The sequence below is a fragment of the Callorhinus ursinus genome, unplaced genomic scaffold, assembly GCF_003265705.2.
Source record: "Callorhinus ursinus isolate GAN/ISIS: 27379988/994484 unplaced genomic scaffold, GSC_fseal_2.0 scaffold1, whole genome shotgun sequence".
Lineage (NCBI taxonomy): Eukaryota > Metazoa > Chordata > Mammalia > Carnivora > Otariidae > Callorhinus > Callorhinus ursinus.
Genome location: NW_027397063.1, coordinates 60,569,946 through 60,588,363, shown reverse-complemented (window position 1 = coordinate 60,588,363; position 18,418 = coordinate 60,569,946). Strand labels below are relative to the sequence as shown.

The window sequence follows — 18,418 nt, the reverse complement described above, 5'->3', positions numbered from 1 at the left end:
ATTAATGCCTATTCTCCTGAAACTGTTCCAAAAAATAGAAATGGAAGGAAAACTTCCAAACTCATTTTATGAGGCCAGCATTACCTTGATCCCCAAACCAGACAAAGACCCCATCAAAAAGGAGAATTACAGACCAAATATCCTTGATGAACATGGATGCAAAAATTCTCACCAAAATACTAGCCAATAGGATCCAACAGTACATTAAAAGGATTATTCACCACGACCAAGTGGGATTTATCCCTGGGCTGCAAGGTTGGTTCAACATCCGCAAATCAATCAACGTGATACATTAACAAAAGAAGAACAAAAGAAAGAACAAGAATCATATGATCCTCTCAATAGATGCAGAAAAAGCATTTGACAAAGTACAGCATCCTTTCTTGATCAAAACTCTTCAGAGTATAGGGATAGAGGGTACATACCTCAATATCATAAAAGCCATCTATGAAAAACCTACAGCAAATATCATTCTTAATGGGGAAAAGCTGAGAGCTTTTCCCCTAAGGTCAGGAATGCGGCAGGGATGTCCACTCTCACCACTGCTATTCAACATAGTATTAGAAGTCCTAGCCACAGCAATCAGACAACAAAAAGAAATCAAAGGCATCCAAATCGGCAAGGAGGAAGTCAAACTCTCACTCTTTGCAGATCATATGATACTGTATGTGGAAAACCCAAAAGACTCCACCCCAAAACTGCTAGAACTCATACAGGAATTCAGTCAGGTAGCAGGATATAAAATCAATGCACAGAAATCAGTGGCATTCCTATACACCAACAACAAGACAGAAGAGAGACAAATCAAGGAGTCTATCCCATTTACAATTGCACCCAAAACCATTAGATACCTAGGAATAAATCTAACCAAAGAGGCAAAGGATCTGTACTCAGAAAACTATAAAATACTCATGAAAGAAATTGAAGAAGACACAAAGAAATGGAAAAACGTTCCATGCTGATGGATTGGAAGAACAAACATTGTGAAGATGTCAATGCTACCTAGAGGAGTCTACACATTCAATGCAATCCCCATCAAAATACCATCCACTTTTTTCAAAGAAATGGAACAAAGAATCCTAAAATTTGTATGGAACCAGAAGAGACCCCAAATAGCCAGAGGAATATTGAAAAAGAAAAGCAAAGCTGGCGGCATCACAATTCCGGACTTCCAGCTCTATTACAAAGCTGTCATCATCAAGACAGTATGGTACTGGCACAAAAACAGACACATAGATCAATGGAACAGAATAGAGAGCCCAGAAATGGACCCTCAACTCTATGGTCAACTCATCTTTGACAAAGCAGGAAAGAATGTCCAATGGAAAAAAGACAGTCTCTTCAACAAATGGTGTTGGGAAAATTGGACAGCCACATGCAGAAGAATGAAACTGGACCATTTCCTTACACCACACACAAAAATAGACTCCAAATGGTTGAAAGACCTAAATGTGAGACAGGAGTCCATCAAAATCCTAAAGGAGAACACAGGCAGCAACCTCTTCGACCTCAGCCGCAGCAACTTCTTCCTAGAAACATCGCCAAAGGCAAGGGAAGCAAGGGCAAAAATGAACTTTTGGGATTTCATCAAGATTAAAAGCTTTTGCACAGCAAAAGAAACAGTCCACAAAACCAAAAGACAACCTACAGAATGGGAGAAAATATTTGCAAATGACATATCAGATAAAGGGCTAGTATCCAAAATCTATAAAGAACTTATCAAACTCAACACCCAAAGAACAAATAATCCAATCAAGAAATGGGCAGAAGACATGAACAGACATTTTTCCAAAGAAGACATCTAAATGGCCAACAGACACATGAAAAAGTGCTCAGCATCGCTCGGCATCGGGGAAATCCAAGTCAAAACCTCAATGAGATACCACCTCACACCCGTCAGAATGGCTAAAATTAACAAGTCAGGAAACGACAGATGCTGGCGGGGATGCGGAGAAAGGGGAACCCTCCTACACTGTTGGTGGGAATGCAAGCTGGTGCAGCTACTCTGGAAAACAGTATGGAGGTTCCTCAAACAGTTGAAAATAGAGCTACCATACGATCCAGCAATTGCACTGCTGGGTATTTACCACAAAGATACAAATGTAGGGATCCGAAGGGGTACATGCACCCTGATGTTTATAGCAGCAATGTCCACAATAGCCAAACTGTGGAAAGAGCCAAGATGTCCAGCGACAGATGAATGGATAAAGAAGAAGTGGTATATATACACAATGGAATATTATGCAGCCATCAAAAGGAATGAGATCTTGCCATTTGCAACAACGTGGATGGAACTGGAGGGTGTTATGCTGAGTGAAATAAGTCAATCAGAGAAAGACATGTATCATATGACCTCACTGATATGAGGAATTCTTAATCTCAGGAAACAAACTGAGTGTTGCTGGAGTGGTGGGGGGTGGGAGGGATGGGGTGGCTGGGTGATAGACAGTGGGTAGGGTATGTGCTATGGCGAGCGCTGTGAATTGTGCAAGACTGTTGAATCACAGATCTGTACTTCTGAAACAAATAACGCAACATATGTTAAGAAAAAAGAAAAAGAAGATAGCAGGAGGGGAAGAATGAAGGGGAGTAAGTCAGAGGGGGAGACGAACCATGAGAGATGATGGACTCTGAAAAACAAACTGAGGGTTCTAGAGGGGAGGAGGGTGGGGGGATGGGTTAGCCTGGTGATGGCTATTAAAGAGGGCACGTTCTGCGTGGAGCACTGGGTGTTATGCACAGACAATGAATCATGGAACACTACATCAAAAACTAATGATGTAATATATGGTGATTAACATAACAATAAAAAATTAAAAAAAAACAGAGTTAGTTTTTGAAAACTTCATGCATGTCCTTTAGTTTTCTCTTTTTACCATGCATTGGTGAACGTGATCTCGGGGCTGGTCTACAGGTAGAATTTGGGTTCCATCCAGTGTTCTAGGAGTGGCTGAGAAAGAAGTCTTCTCCAAACAGTGCAGGCAGGGGAGGAAAAACAATTTTCCCTCTACCGTTCTAGAACTCTACCTCCGCCCCTCAATAAAAGACAGATTAACAGGAGAAAAAGAAAACAATTTTAATTACAGAGCACACACAGGAGAACCACAGAGATATGAGACGCAAAGGCAGCCGGATATCTGAGGCTTCTGCACCCTTCTGAGTTAAGGAAAGGACTAGGTGTCCGCAGCTGCCAAGGGTGGGGGTGGGAAGCCACCAGGCAAAGTGAGAGGAGGAACTGTTTGGTAAACAAAGGCTGTGCTGCCCAAACCTCAGGCTCTCTGGTGAAAAGGTGATCTCTGGTCAGAGCTGCCTTCCTGGTACAGGCCCCTTTTCTAATGTAAATCTCCTTTACAAAACTGTTTTCAGAGCTTCTCCTGAGTCACGGTTTCCCGAAAATAATCAGTTCAAAATAATAAGCATGCCAAAGAGGAATATTTTGGGTGGCATATCCTGCCACCCTCTAACAGAGCAAATGCCAGAGCTAGCCTGTCACTAGCTGAGGTGCACAGTCATAGCTGTGGGGTGAGGAGGGGAACTATTCTTTTGTATTCATTTATTTCTTCATTACCTCTTACCTGTCCACTTTTCTCCTTTTTGACCCTGTTTAGCTTATCAGCTGATCACCGTGGTGATCGCAGCAGCAGGAGGTGGGCTGCTTCTTATTCTAGGCATCGCGCTGATTGTTACCTGCTGCCGGTGAGTGAGTGACGGGGGTTCACATTCTAATTCTCTTTGCCTCTGCTAAGCAAGGGTCAGTGTTTATTTTAAAGAATGTTTGGGGTGGTTTACAGTATTAAATCATCCTGTATGACTGAACCATTAAAAAAGGAGAAAAGGAAATTCTTGATAGATAGTGCCATTGAGAAAAGACAATAATCAGGACTCTTATTTCCTTTACTAAAAAAGAATATCCCCAAGCACAAGCAAGAAAAAAGTGATAGATTGGACGTCATCAAAATTAAAAACTCCTGTGCTTCAAAGAACCCTATCAAGAAAGTGAAAACACAACCTAGGGAACAGGAGAAAGTATCTGAAAATCATATTTCTACTAAGGGACTTGTGTCTAGAATATATAAAGAATTCTTACAACTCAATAATAAAAAGGCAACCTCATTTAAAAATGGGCAAAGAACTTGAATAGGCATTTCACCAAAGGAGATGAACAAATGGCCAGGAAGCACATGAAAGGATGCTCCGCATCATTAGCCATCAGGGAAATACAAGCAAAATTGGGAAACCCACTAAGATGCGTATTTAAAAAACAAGAGGGGAGTGGGGGGATGGGGTAACTGGGTGATGGACATTAAGGAGGGCATGTGATGTAATGGGCACTGGGTGTTAACATATAAGACTGATGACTCACTGACCACCAGCTCTGAAACCAGTAATATATTATATGTTAATTAATTGAATTTAAATAAAAAATAAAAAAAAAACCAAGGAAACAGCAAGCATTGGTGAGGCTGTGGAAGAATTAGAACGCTCCTACTCTGCTGGCGGAAACATAAAATGGTGCAGCCCCTCTGAAAAAGTCTTGTCAGTTCCTCAGGATGTTAAACACAGTGTCGCCATATGACCCAGCACCTCCACTCTGACATACATACCACGAGAAGTGAGTATGTGTGTTCACACACAAACATGTACAAAAGACCACCTATTGTATGATTCCGTTTATATGAAATGTCCAAAATAGGCAAATCTAATAGGGACAGAAGGTAGCTTAGTGATTGCCTAGGGCTGGCAGGTGGGGGGTGGGAACTGGGGAGTAAGGGGTAAGGGGTTTCTTTTTAGGGTGATGAAACTGTTGTAAAAATGGATTGTGAGGATGGCTGCACAGGTCTGAATATACTAAAACCATTGGCTTACATACTTCAAGTGGGCAAATTTAGAAGCAAACAAAGGTGGAGGGGTTAGCTGAGCTATTTTGGCAGTAAGCAAGCTGTAGCAGGCACATGGGGTGAGAGGACACTCAGCAGTATGCTTGGCTCTGGGCTTCTTGGAAGTCAGTGCAACCGGGAAAAGGAAGAGTAAGGAAGAAGTTGGTCCCCTTTCTCGGTAATCATCTAGTCAGATAAGGGAAAACTGTGGCTTTTGATTTAGATGATTATAAATGGCAGGAATTTTTCTGATATAACAGATGGAGGGAACCCACCGAAAGAGCAAGTTATATTTCGACCGTTGATATGAAGGACATTGGAGGATATCTTTGACCTCCAGTGAGGCTGCAGAGAGCAGCTTGCCCTGACCGCCCACATCCGGGACTGCAGGCCTCGTGCTACTGCGTTTACCTGTCATTGGCAGAGTTGCCACCAGATCATCAAACTATGAGTGGAAATAAAATCCGGGGTAGGAGACTAGAAGCTAGAGGCCCCAAGGGGATGTAAGCCTCATATTTGCTAAGTGTTCGAGAACCAGGTAGTGTGACCACCCGGAGAAGGAGCCGGTGACTATGGGCTTTGGCAAAAGGGAAGGTAGTCGTGAATTAGTTAAGTCATTGTTTGAAAACGGATGCCCCACCCTCCAGGGAGCAACACAGTGGCAGGTCTGTTCTTGAACTTACAAGAAGGGACAACGCCTAAGGCACATGCTGGACATTTGGTTTTATGACCCTGAGTCATTTTGTGCCTTCCCGGAAAGTTTATTTATAGGAAAGTGAGGTAAGAAGGAAGAAACTTCAGATTATCTTACCCAGAGCAAATATAACTAAAAATGTCTGATCCTAGGCCCATTACATAGGTAAATCACACATATTTCCGCCATTTCCAGCCAGGGAACTCTGACAAGTAGGGGCTTGTCCTGGGCTTTCCTTGACCTGCGGAAATGAGAATATGTATGGGTAAAACAAACAGGTGGTCATTTTTGCAAATGAGACAGACTGGTTTTATGATCAGTGGAGTAGCTTCATGTGGTTAAAGGGCCCTGGCTGGCGAGGTAGGAGGCCTGTACTCTTGTCCCAGCTTTGCTAGTAGCAAAGTGTGACCTGGAGAACAAGTCTCATCTTTTTGCGAAGCCAGAGCCATCCCATCCCCAGAGCTCCTTTCTTAGTAAATCTTGGTGGGACCTACAAGCTTCCATGTACATTCTGATGCTCAGGCAGGTTTAGAACCATTGGATTATAAAATCCTAAAGGCCTTTGGCTCCAGCATTCTGGGAATTTATGACTCTGATTTCCCTGGCTGCCCCCAAGATGCAGCGACCTCTTTCCCCTGCAAAAGACTGCTTCACTATAGATAGCTGTGTTCGTCCTCTCTGTCCGTGGTAACCTGTCTCTTCCAGTTGGAAGATTTTTTTTGCATTTTTTTTGCATCTAATTGCATTTTTACTTGTTTTAGGCAAAATATAACAATAATGCCATTTTTCAGTGGGCATTTACAAAAGAATGTAATGTAGCTTTCCGTCTAATTTACCTTCTAAAATAATAAAACGTGCTTTCATAGATATCATTTCTTTACAGAACTTGTTCATTTAAATTGTCAACTATTTTCCATTCCACAGAAAGAGTAAAAATGACATAAGCAAACTCATCTTCAAAAGTGGAGATTTCCAAATGTCCCCATATGCTGAGTACCCCAAAAACCCTCGCTCCCAAGAATGGGGCCGAGAAGCTATTGAAATGCATGAGAATGGAAGTACCAAAAACCTCCTCCAGATGACGGATGTATATTACTCGGTGCGTATCGCTGTGCCCAGGGCAACTCAGGCTCTGATTCCCTCTGAGAAGTACAGGGATTGTGTTTTGTAGTAAAATTAAGATACTTCAGCTGCTTAAGTGTTAAAGAGAATGGTGGCCTGAGCCTCTTATTTACATAATTTAGTATTCAATTTACTTACAATCTATTTGCATGGTATTTGTTAGTTTTGACATCAAGATCACGAAGGCTATTTCCACCAAGCACATTACTTTTATGGGGTTGTAGCAATAACCCTTCCTGTGACCAAATTTGCTTCTAAGTTATAAGATTGGAAACTGAAAGATAACAGAAAGAATTTAGTGATATTCAGCCTGTGGCCCATGCATTTTCATCTCTTATATGCCATGCTTTATCTCCTGTGGTTGGGAGATTGGAAACTGGTATAAAGAGAACAACTCAGTGTCGTCATCAGCAAGCACTTCTCAGAGGTTTAGGAGAATGTTCACTCAGTATAGGTCTTCCACAGCTGGCTCCATCCAGCCCTGGACTGCAGCATTTGGAAAGATGGTAGACCACCTTGAACCCTGGCTCCTTCTGTCCCACATCGAATAACCCATGAGCTGCCCAGTTCATTTGACGTCACATGGCAAACACAAACGGGGCTATCTGACCTGAAAAGTAAACAGACGTCGGTGACTTCTCATCCCATGTGGACCTCTTTGAGGTAGCAATAAACCTGAAACCTTGCCCCGTGGGGACTTAATAGCCCTGTGACAGAAGTCACAACCCCGCTAGTTGCTATGAGGATGAACCCTAAGGGTTCAGACTTTGGATGGGAGGGGTTCATGCTAAGGAAGCTGTTGTTTCTGTTGGACCCTTTGGAAAACTTGAAACTGGAGGAAAGCAAGAAGAAATAAGGGGAAAGATAAACGTAGACACAAACCTAGCCCTGGGTTTAAGTGTTGATGTTTCCGCACAAGTGCTTTGCTGTATTCTCCGTCTGGGAAGCCCTGTTACTCGCCTGGCAGCCTGGTATCTACAGGGTCTGCTGCGTGAGCAGGTTTGCCTGCACCCTCACACCGTTTGCTAGGGACTCTTCCCCCGCTCCTGGCGGGATCACATAGGGACAGACAGACCCGTGGCGTCGGAGGACCAACCGCACCGTGTTTCCATGGAGTTAGCCCAAGAGTTGCCTTAAGTAGAAATAATCAAGAACTTAAGCCAGCTCCATCTCCCTTTCAGAAATGGGCTGAGCAGTCCATAGAAGCAGAGCCTATGCTTATGGCATGAAGCTGCCCCCCTGTGAGAAGGCTGTCCCTCAGAGTGGCCTCAGGTGTACTTTGGGCACTCCTAGGATCCACGTTCATTATATGCTGTCTCCAGTGTTTTATTTCTGCCAGGCAAGCATTTTCTCCTGCTGGGCCTCATTGAGGGCCTCCTCAAGGTAGCCGTGTCATTCCCATCAGCTAGGTAGTCATGATGGGCTAGGCCGGGATCTGGTCAGAGACGGCTGCCAATCGCTGGTGACCTCCCGCTCTGGGGTCCTAACTCCACCTTTGACACATGGTCCTATGTCCTTGTAAAAGTCAGTTCCCCATTCGTGGCAGGGACATTGGTGTTCTGCTAAATGCCAGAGAGGATTTAAAGCCATAGTGCTCCACAGGGAAAGACACTTTTTTTTTTTACAGTCAAGATAATCAGGTAATAATTAATCTTGATGATAATTAGGATAATTAGCCCAGGTCTTTTCCTATGTTGGTGGGCTGCCCTTGATCGTTAATTTTTTTTTTTTTTTTTAAGATCTCCTTTGAGAATATGAGCAAAGGTATCCCAGGCTCCACAAAGAGAGGGCCTGGGAGATCCCGACTTCTAGGTCAGACCCTGCTCCACTCTGGTTAGCTGCCTCTGTCTTAGGTTTATTAAAACATAGCATTCTTTTTTCTTTTTTTTTTTTCAAAGAAAAAAACCATTAAATTTAAATCCACAAATAATAAATGGACTTTTCTTCTTTTCTTTTCTGTCTGGCCACCAGCCCACAAGTGTAAGGAATCCTGAACTTGAACGCAATGGACTCTACCCGGCCTACACTGGACTGCCGGGGTCACGGCACTCGTGCATTTTCCCTGGACAGTATAACCCATCTTTCATCAGTGATGAGAGCAGGAGAAGAGACTACTTCTAAGTGTGGAAGAGAGAGGGAGGGCCCAGCACTCTGAGCAAGCCCATGACCACGCCACCAGACGTGAGTCTCAGCCCACTCAGAGGACTACAGCAGGGGGGAGCGTGCTCACCGGCTGCCCCCAGGACTCTTGGAGCCACACTCCAGTGGCAAGCGGGAAGCGGGACAGGCGTGAGGGGCATGACCGCAGGGGAAGGGCACAGATGGATCTGGGACGTGGAACTGAGGGCTGCTCCTTGGGCACCTTCGCCCTTACTGTGAACATGAACGTGGGCCAGTACTGGGAGTCTCTGAGTGCCAAAGCCGCCACTGGCCATGGGCTGACTCGTAGCCAGGGCAAGTCGTCAGGCGCCTCCGCCAGGACCCAGTCTTTCCTTAGTTTGCACTTTAGTAAATTGGATAGGGAGGTCTCCTTTCAGATTTTTTCCAAGACTGTTCCAAAAAGAAGGCCTCTTTTCCTGAGACACTGCCATAGGCCTCGATCTGGTGATTAATTTACCGCAAAATACAGGCTCTTTCGTTGTTTTCCTGCCCGGTATCTCCATGCTAAACAACAGATGATGATGATGAACATACCACTAAGGTTTGGAGATGCTGCAGGTGAGCATACAGTACTCCATTTTTTAGTCAAGGTGACATTTATTTAAGATTATTTTTTCCCTCTGCAGTTAATTCTCACTTTTTCAAGTAAGTCTGCATTAGGGCAAAACAAGTTACATTTGCTTTTAATCAGTGGCCTTCCACTGCCCATAGTGAGGCCGGGCAGGCAGCGCCAGGCTCGGGGCCCTGGGGGGAAAAGGCCCAGAGGGTCATAGAGCCGCAGGCCGTGGGGCGCTTCTCATCCCTGAGGGCATCGCCCAGTGCCGGTCCTGGGGAGTCTGACCCCCCCTCTGAGGCCGAAGCTGCTGTGTCTGTGCAGTAGAAACGGGAAGCTGAATGCAGACTGGGCCTGAGCAGGTATTCCGCCACTGAAGGAGAAGCAGCGGGATGTGGCTAGAGGACTGGGCTGACCGGGCACATTCCGCTTCCTGAAACCCCCGCGCTTTGGGAAGCCGTGCGGGTTCCTGAGGAAGACCTGAGAGCTGGGACAGAGCCACACGTCCATGAGTCTGCTTCCCTCCTGGGGCGGCCTCTGTGATCCTATCCCGCATCTTGTCCACAAACTCAGTGTCCACTTTTCAACCAATGGCCCAGAGCTGTTTATTCACTGAAGAAATAACTTATTTTCCCTCATGCAGTAATTTGTCCCCCTTTATACTACTGCCGAGTTCCCTCCAGAAACATAATTTAACTCAGCATTGGAGAACTAAAGACTTCCGGCCAGTTAAGGAGTTGAGAGTTTGCCTTTGGGAAGGAAATGCCACGTCTTATTTATTATGCCTGTGACATGGGTCCTGTGGGGGTGGGGGGGGCATCCCCAGGGCACGGTCTCTTTACCTGCTACTTGTGGAACTGCTGTTATTCCCGCCATGTGCTTTTGACACATCCTGGTTTGGGATGAAGTAGAACACAGTGGTAAAGAATTATTCCCACCCTGAAGCTTGGAGCTCAGGGGCACCCACATTTCTGGAAGCGGTCTAGCCTTTGGGGACAGTTCTGTCCTGGGCATGGTTGTTTCTTCAGAGTTCTCTTTTTATCTCTTCAGAGTGTATCTCACCCTTACTGTTATGTAATCCTCGTCCTTAGAATTTTAAGTGTCAACTCCTGTGTCCCATGGTCTCCACGAGCCACCATCACCCTGCTGCAGCGGGAACACAAGTCAGGTGTGATGCTTTTTAGTCATTGCATTGGACTCATCTCCTGAGATACAAATTCTGTTTTTGTCAGCGGATGCCAACTTCAAATTTCAGAGCATCACCTTTCTGAAATCTTTGGGTCTTGCAGCTCTCTGGGGAAGCAAACAGCCTCTGGTCTCACATCTACCTGGAGAGCTCCAAGCTCCTGCCCTCCGCTCACCCTAGCCAACAGACTTGGCTCCCTCATGAGGTGGCCTCGCTTCCTGACTCTTGATGCAGATCCTTGCTCATCCCCAGAACCCAGAGCCACGGTGGGGGGGCTATTCCCAAGCATACTCAGCTAAAGGTGTCAGATGCTATCTCAGCTGACAGATCATCTCCTGTGTCAGGACCAGAAGCTATAAGCTACACAAAAGGGAGTGTGCTGTCTCAAAAGCATTCTTGAGAAGAATCCCAAAGTCCAGAAAAGAGTGTCTTGTGAGTTCCGAGAATGCTTTCCTGTGAGTAGGTTTTGTGCATGTGAAGTGGATTAAGAATGTTCTTTTTCTTTTACTGTGAAAAAGGGAGGCCCCCGACAATGTTAGGTTCAAATGTATCTCACTTCTAGGAGGCTGTGGGGTTGGGAAACAGATATCTCAAGAGCAGGAGGGTCTAAGAAGGCATGAAAACAGCATGACCATTACCCAGTTACACATTAGCTGCCCACCCTGAATGAGGAAGGGGGAGGCTGGCTGCACCCCTGTCTGGGGTTAATACCTCCCAAAGGGCCCTGCCTGGGCTGAGGGCAAACATCCAGGAGGACAGGAGCAGCCTCTGGACTGGAGGGACAGGGCTGGGTGCACCCCTGGGAAGCAGAAGCCCTCACTTCTGGCACAGGTGCTCCGTGTCAGCCCCTACACCTGGAATGTGTGACTCGTGCCCACAGGAATGCCACAGTCCTGTCTCGTTGGGGCCCCACGGCTAGGGGAAAGTGGAAGGGAAAAGGGACACTTAACTGCTCATGAGAGGCTTCAACTTCTGGAGGGCCTGGCGGGGCCGAAAGGAAGCCTTGTGTCCTGTAGCATGCGGCGGCACCACACCATGACTCAGCAGAACGGGGTCACCTGCCAGCCTCCTGGCCACTGTGGGTTTTGTTTAAGCTCCAGGGAGTCTTTCTCCTGTCGTTTCCTCTCGGCTCCACGAGCCAGCCCAGGGCCCTGAAGACCATTGATGAAGTCTACCTGTCATGACCAGAATCTCTGGTGTTCCCCCCCATGACCAGGCTCTGTGCAGGGTCCTTGGCCTCACCACGCCCTGGTGAAGTGTGCATGCGAGTGTCCGTTTCTTGCACACGTGAACTCTCAGAGAGGATGAATATCTTGCCTTAGAGAGCCAGGATTCAAACGCTTCTCCCTTTCTTGCCTTCCTGGTGAATGCCTCACCACCCGAATAGACATTACATGTCAAAGAGGGCAGGAGAGAGTGGGCTTACAATATACTTTTTTTTTTTTAAGAACCTTATTATTATTAAGCATTAACTGAACTAATGATATGAAATGCAAAAAAAAAAAATGAATCCTTTTTGAAAAGGTCCTTTTGGGTTCATTGCATATAATTGCATCTATTTCTTGGACACGTGAGGTCATCATTAAGAGAAGAGTGGCTTGTGTTTAGCGAGAAGTATACTGGCACATGGCTTTGGGTGTAGGAAGGGTGAGGTGATGACCCGGGTTTTTGACAAACGCAGCCAGACTTAGATGCCCATCTGAGAGCTGCTTTGCCTTGTATTGGAAGCATATTTTTGTGAACGTGATCAGAGTCGTGAACATATTCAGTTGAATGTCTTAAATGCTGACAAATCTTCCTCCTTTGACGAAAATTTATTTTCAGAAGCAGCTAAGTCATTTAGAGCCAAATTTGTTGAATGGATAGTGTGATCAAGCTGGCTGCTAGCATTTGGAATTATAAACAAAGATGTGACTATTAAGTTCTCGAAGAGGTAATTCTTAAAGTTGGTCCCAACAGAAGGGCAGCATCTTTGTAGTATAAGGCTGGATGGCTGCCCAAGAAAATGTTTTTGAAGGATGGTATTTATTCAGATGTGGAAGTTCCCAGAGCAGGCACGTTAGGGTCATTCCTCACATGTGGCTTTTGTGGGGTCTCCATGAAGCCATCTTGCCCACTGGCCAAATGCCCAGGTGCCTGGTAGGCTGGGGAACTTTGCCTGGAGAAGCTAAAGCTGAGCATTCTAGTTGCTCCTGGCTTAGTTTAGCCTAGCACGCCCCAAAGTCGGGTTCTGACCCATTGTTCTAAGATACTTACTCTGATTTCAAAACTAGGCACTTCTTTGGATACAGGAAGAATGCAAGGTTCAGTATTTCAGTATTTTCTGTCTTTTTTAAAACTGCCCTTAATGTCAGAGATATTTTTTTTATGTGAAGACTTTTTGGGGATTAGAAGGGACATGTCATTTCCTCCTTCTCAACAAAACATCATTCTGAGGTTCTTGTGTGCATTTTTGGAAACAGATAGGGTTTTGTAGAGTTGTCTTTTGAGTATGTGTTCTTTTTTTCTTTTTTGAAATCCCCAGAGAAGGAGACTGGTTAAAAGACTAGAAATATTAAAATATTAAATTCCAGTTAATTTGTTGTGCTAAGGTATCTTTTCAGCAGTGTTATAATCCATCCTGTTTGGTATCAACTGCTCACAAAAAAGCCTGTGAAATTCATGGGACAATTTAGGTCTATAAAGAGAGATCTTAACCAGCTTTGTCCCCTCCGCATTTTTTAAGAGGACATTTCAAAGGATTTGCCTACTAGATTCTGGTTTTATCTTTTTTTGGGACATGCAATGCAGATGCAGACTTCTTGCCTAGGAAGGATGGGACTGGACAGGGGTGGGATGGAACCAGTCTATCTGCGAAACTAACCCAGATTTCTGTATTACCTTGGCCTGTTTCTTCAAAAAAAGAAGGTCTTTCATTATGGGTTGTTGTGAGTTTTGTTAATGTTTGTGTTGCTGGACTTATGGTTAAATGAAGCATGTAGCTGGAATATGAGCTTCTTGAGTTTTCACATTGTCCCAAATTTCTTTTTGCAAACCTTTAAACCTTAGCCCCTGGTTGATTGTGTTAAAACCATTATGAGAATGTTATTTAAAGTTGTATTATAATTGCCACCTCCACTAATTATTCAGTACTGTAGCAGCAAAGTATTATTTGTAAGAATTTGGTTATTTTTATACTTATATCTACTTTAAGTCTGGCGTTCTAGTCAGTAAATGATGCAATAAAATGAATATCATTTTCATTGTGTGTTTTTCTCGTAATAACAAGCAAACAGAGTGCAGCAGGTTACCTTTCATGAGTTAACAGCGGAACCGTACAGGGAACTCTTACGTGGCAAATGTAGGGATTGAGCCATTTCTGGATCCTCAGTGCCCAGCACAGTGAAGAAATATACTTTTGATGATGGATGGATGGACGGACAAACTGACCTAAATGATAAAAAACCTAATTCAGGTCTAACAACTGCTTTTGTTACTTTCCTTTCTATGGATCAGAGAGCATAGATAACCAGTTCAGATGTTCAGCATTTCCCCCTGAATGCCACCCCCCAAGCACCTTGCAGGGGAGGGGCGGGAAGCATGTCTGTGCTCCATGGCAGGGAGAATCTGTGGAACTTTAAGACAGTGGGCCATGAGCCTTACACTTGCGCTGGCCAGTGAATGTGGCTGTCTGGCTAGATGGATGTTCATTAATTATTTGCTTCCTTCAGTGCCTTTAATGGCAGGGATGGGTGAGCCTCTAGACGCTTTATGACGGAAGCTAGGTGGCTAGGTCACTAGGAGAGGCTAATCATGTCAACTTGGCGCCTGAAGGTGAACTTTGGGCACATCAGATCACGGTTGCAGCCCATCAGACAGCTTGGAATGGAGATGACCAGCAACACTCTCCTCTCCTGACCCGGCTCCCCAGTGGAAATCTCAGCAGACCCCAGGACTGAACCCTCTCTTTTTCCTACCCACCTCAGCCAGCCATCACAGCATTTCCAGAGCTCCCCACCCCTGGAATCTGTTTAGGACCTAAAAGCAGGTCTACTGCGATCCACTGACAAGCTAGCCAGAGTGCTTGTCCTACTTGTGCATCTCACCGGATTTGATTCACCAGTAAGTAAAGATCTAAAAAATATTTTTAGAGCCTTGGACTTAAAGGACATCATCAATGCACACTGAGTTGTTCCAGTTGCTTGGGAAGTGACAAAAGATAAGGGGCATAGACCAGAGTCCTTCTGTATTGGATACTGGCTGGCCAAGACAGCTCTGAATCCCCATACCTGGGTGGTGGCATCATGCAACCATCTGACACAGTAAGCATGAACTTCAGAAAGAGAGAAGACAGATGCCAGGGGCGCCTGGGTGGCTCAGTCAGTTAAGCCTCCCGACTCTTGATTTGGACTCAGGTCATGATCTCAGGGTTGCAGGATCGAGTTCTGTGTTGGGCTCACACTCAGCATGGAGTCAGCTTAAGATTCTCTCACCTTTCCCCTCTGCCCCTCCCCCAACTCACACATGCGGGCTCTCATAAATAAATAAATAAATAAATAAATAAATAAATAAATAAATAAATAAGAGAGAGAGGCCAAGAATAAAGATATTTATTGATTTTCATTGACCTCATAAAAACTTACAGCACCACTGGAAGGCCTGGGCTCTGACCACTGGTACAAGACATTCTGTAAATTTCATGGCTGTTTTTCCCAAATCATGATGTCAGGCCGAAGTGGCTGCTCAGGTTTCTGAGCCTCGGAGTCCTGATCCCTGAAGCAGAGATAATAATTATTGCCTTGCAGAGTTGCTGTGAGGATTCAAAGGGAGAATCATGTGAGAACACTCTGTGAACTACAAAGAAACACAACACAAAGAGAACATAACCGGTTCTCTTCAGGAGGGTACTCCGGTCACCAAAAGACAATTGCAGAATTAATATGTTATCTCAATGCTGATTCACTAGTAACTGGTCCCAAAGACCTTGGACTTGCTGTCAAAGTGTTCCTCATTTCCTCCCCTCCTCTTCCCCATATTGCAAAGGATTTAATGAGCACAAAACTGTAAATCTGCAACGGTGGGAATTAAGACTGTCCTGTTGAACATTAGATGTTCAGTGCCTGGCACCTACCAGGCATTTGCTAAAACAGACTGAGTGAGTAAGTAAGAAGATGAACCCTTGCAACAGAAGAAATAACACTGAAGTTAAAGGTCCTAGGGACTTTTGTCACTCTAGGAGCTGCAGGCTGGTGACTCCCTGAGAGCAAGCATGTGCACGGCTGTGACGCGGAACTGAACAGGAACCCTTAGCAAAGATCTCTGTAGCAACACCCAAGCAGGCACGTGTCGAGGAAACACTTTAAAGATGTGCTAGGAAGCCCTTCACCTGATGAGCTGGGGAGCAACGGTACAAGGGAATAGTACTCAGCAAAGAAAAGGAACAAACCACCACAGTAGGCAGCCCCATGCTGGAGTCTCAGAACCATGTGCTAAGTGAAAAGAGCCAGACAGAAAAGCCCTCATACCGTGTAATTCCATCTATATTACATTCTGGAAAAGACAAAACTGTAGGGACAGAAAACAGAGGAGTGGTTACCTAGAGGTGGGGAGGAGGATTTCTGTGGTTCACTAAAAAAATTGCCAGCTTTCCCCCTTTTAGGCACCAGGTAGGATGCACTTTCCCACCTCTTGGGAAATATGGCCACGGGACTTGCTTTGGCCAAAGAAATGTGAATGAAAGTGAAATGTGTCCCTTCCATATGACACTTTCAGAGCCGGTGTGTGAGGTTCACTTCTCTTGCCTCTGCAATCATGGAAATACATGTTGGGACTGAGCCACTACTGTTGGCCTGGGACCCTGGCTCTCTGGGCTCTCCTGTTGTTTTGTTAAGGCGCCGAGATTCAGGAGTCACCCGCTGCAGCATTACTTGGTCCATCCTGACTAGTGCAGCACTCTTAAATTAACACTAGTTTAACTGTAGCTTATATGAATTGCTTGGTTCCTAGTTCAATGCCATGGAACACTTAACGATTATCATTGAAATTCTTTCAATTTGTTTGGTTGGTTTTTTTGTTGTTGTTGTTGTTGTTTGTAACAAGAAGTCACTTTGGAAACATTCAGTAGTGGCTAATGTTTTCTGAGCCTCCTGCTTGAGGCTTTGTGATATGAGTGTTTTGAGCCAGAATGACCTAGGTTTGAAAGAGCTTATTACCTATGAGATCTTTTTTTTAAAGATTTTATTTATGTATTTGAGAGAGAGAGGGAGCAGAAGTGGGGGGAAGGGCAGAGGGAGCAGCAGACCCCCCCCTCCGCCAGCTGAGCAGGAAGCCCGATGCAGGACTCCATCCCAGGACCCTGGGATCATGACCTGAGCTGAAGGCAGACACTTAACCGACTGAACCACCCAGGCATCCCTAGCTGTGTGATCCTGATGAATTTCTTTATTATTCTGATCATTAACTTCCTGCCCTATAAAATAGAAATAATGAGATCCTAATTCAGAGGTATGTGGAGAGATTAAATGATAGGATGTCTCTAAACTGTATCTAAACAATAGGATGCATCATTTAGCTCTAGCCTGGGATGAAGCCAACATTGAACAGATGTGTGTTACAGGCTCCCTGGTAGGCATGCTTGTTTATATAAAACTAGAGTATTAGTTCCTCTGTCTTTCCCTCCTGTTTACTTCACGGTTGCCAAGTCCCATTGTAAGGCATTATCACTATGGTATCAAGAAGACAAAAGTTATTTTGAGCAATATGCTATAATGTTATACTCCATGGGGAACTTGATCTATATTTAGCCCAATGATGACTAGGGAAATTGAGGAACAAGATCTGTCTTTCTTGTCTCTCCACACGATCACCCCAACCATAGAATATCTTCTTCCTTACTTTGTTATTGGTTGGTTCACATTTCACATTGAGACTGATTCCTTTCTAAAGACCAAGGGACCAAGGGACTGGAATCATAACCTGGGAAAGCAAGAACAGGTGCACCTTTGCTCACAGAATCCTAGAATATGCGACCTGGAGAGCAAGGCAGTGAGGTCATCCTGGCCCCTGGTTTACAAAACCTTCCCTTGGAGAGGGGCTGGGCCAGGGAGAAGTCATGGCTGGGCTGAGGCCAAATGCATGAAATAAGTGGTCAGTTTCTCAAAAAGTTAAATTTGTTCAATTTAAATGCAATATCTTTAAGAGATACTGTCTTTTCTACCTTTTTTTAGTTATAAAAATGTCCTTTATTTTATGAAACAATGGTAATAGCAGATGGTAGTTCTTTCTACCTTCTTCCTCCCTTCCCTCCCTTCCTCCCCTCCCTCCCTCCCTTCCTTCCTTCCTTTGTGTGTGTGTGTGTGTGTGTGTGCCCACATCACTAGTTTGGGACATACCACTAGTTGTTGTTGTTGTTGTTGTTGTTGTTTAACAACTTTGAAGCTGAGAACCACTGACATGGTCCAGCTGGGCCATTTTATGAAAGAGGACATTGAGGCCCCTATGAGGCCAAGTTATTCTTCCCAAAGGTTCCTGTTGCCCCAGGTAGTTGTGCAAGACAGAGGCAGAGTTGTGCAGTGCTTAGAAGAGCACAGGCCTCAGAGACAGATGTGGATACAACTCCTGGGCTTGGATGAGCTACTCACTAGGATAGGCCCTTGACAAAGCATGGTGTCCCTCACATAGTAGTTGTCATTGGTTTTTTTCCCTTTTTTAAAACTAAGTTAGTGTCAAGTATGAAAAGGAAGTCCCCTTCAAAAGGACAGAGTGGAGCTGGTCTCAGACTTCACAGCAACATGCAAAGCTTGAGGGCAATGAAGCAATATCTACAGTTACTCATTTCATCATGAAAG

At 44.9% G+C, this 18,418-nt stretch overlaps 1 protein-coding gene across 1 annotated transcript in view; it reads left to right on the top strand.

Moving 5' to 3' along the window:
* The window catches only part of HEG1 (heart development protein with EGF like domains 1), a 95,054-nt gene extending 81,220 nt beyond the window's left edge, over positions 1–13,834 (top strand). Inside the window, exons 17-19 of the mRNA XM_025875586.2 lie at positions 3,609–3,696; positions 6,496–6,670; positions 8,665–13,834. Of these exons, the coding sequence (XP_025731371.2) occupies positions 3,609–3,696; positions 6,496–6,670; positions 8,665–8,814 (413 nt within the window). The 3' untranslated portion in view covers positions 8,815–13,834. The remainder of the gene's footprint in view (positions 1–3,608; positions 3,697–6,495; positions 6,671–8,664) is intronic.
* The last annotated feature ends 4,584 nt before the right edge of the window (positions 13,835–18,418 follow it).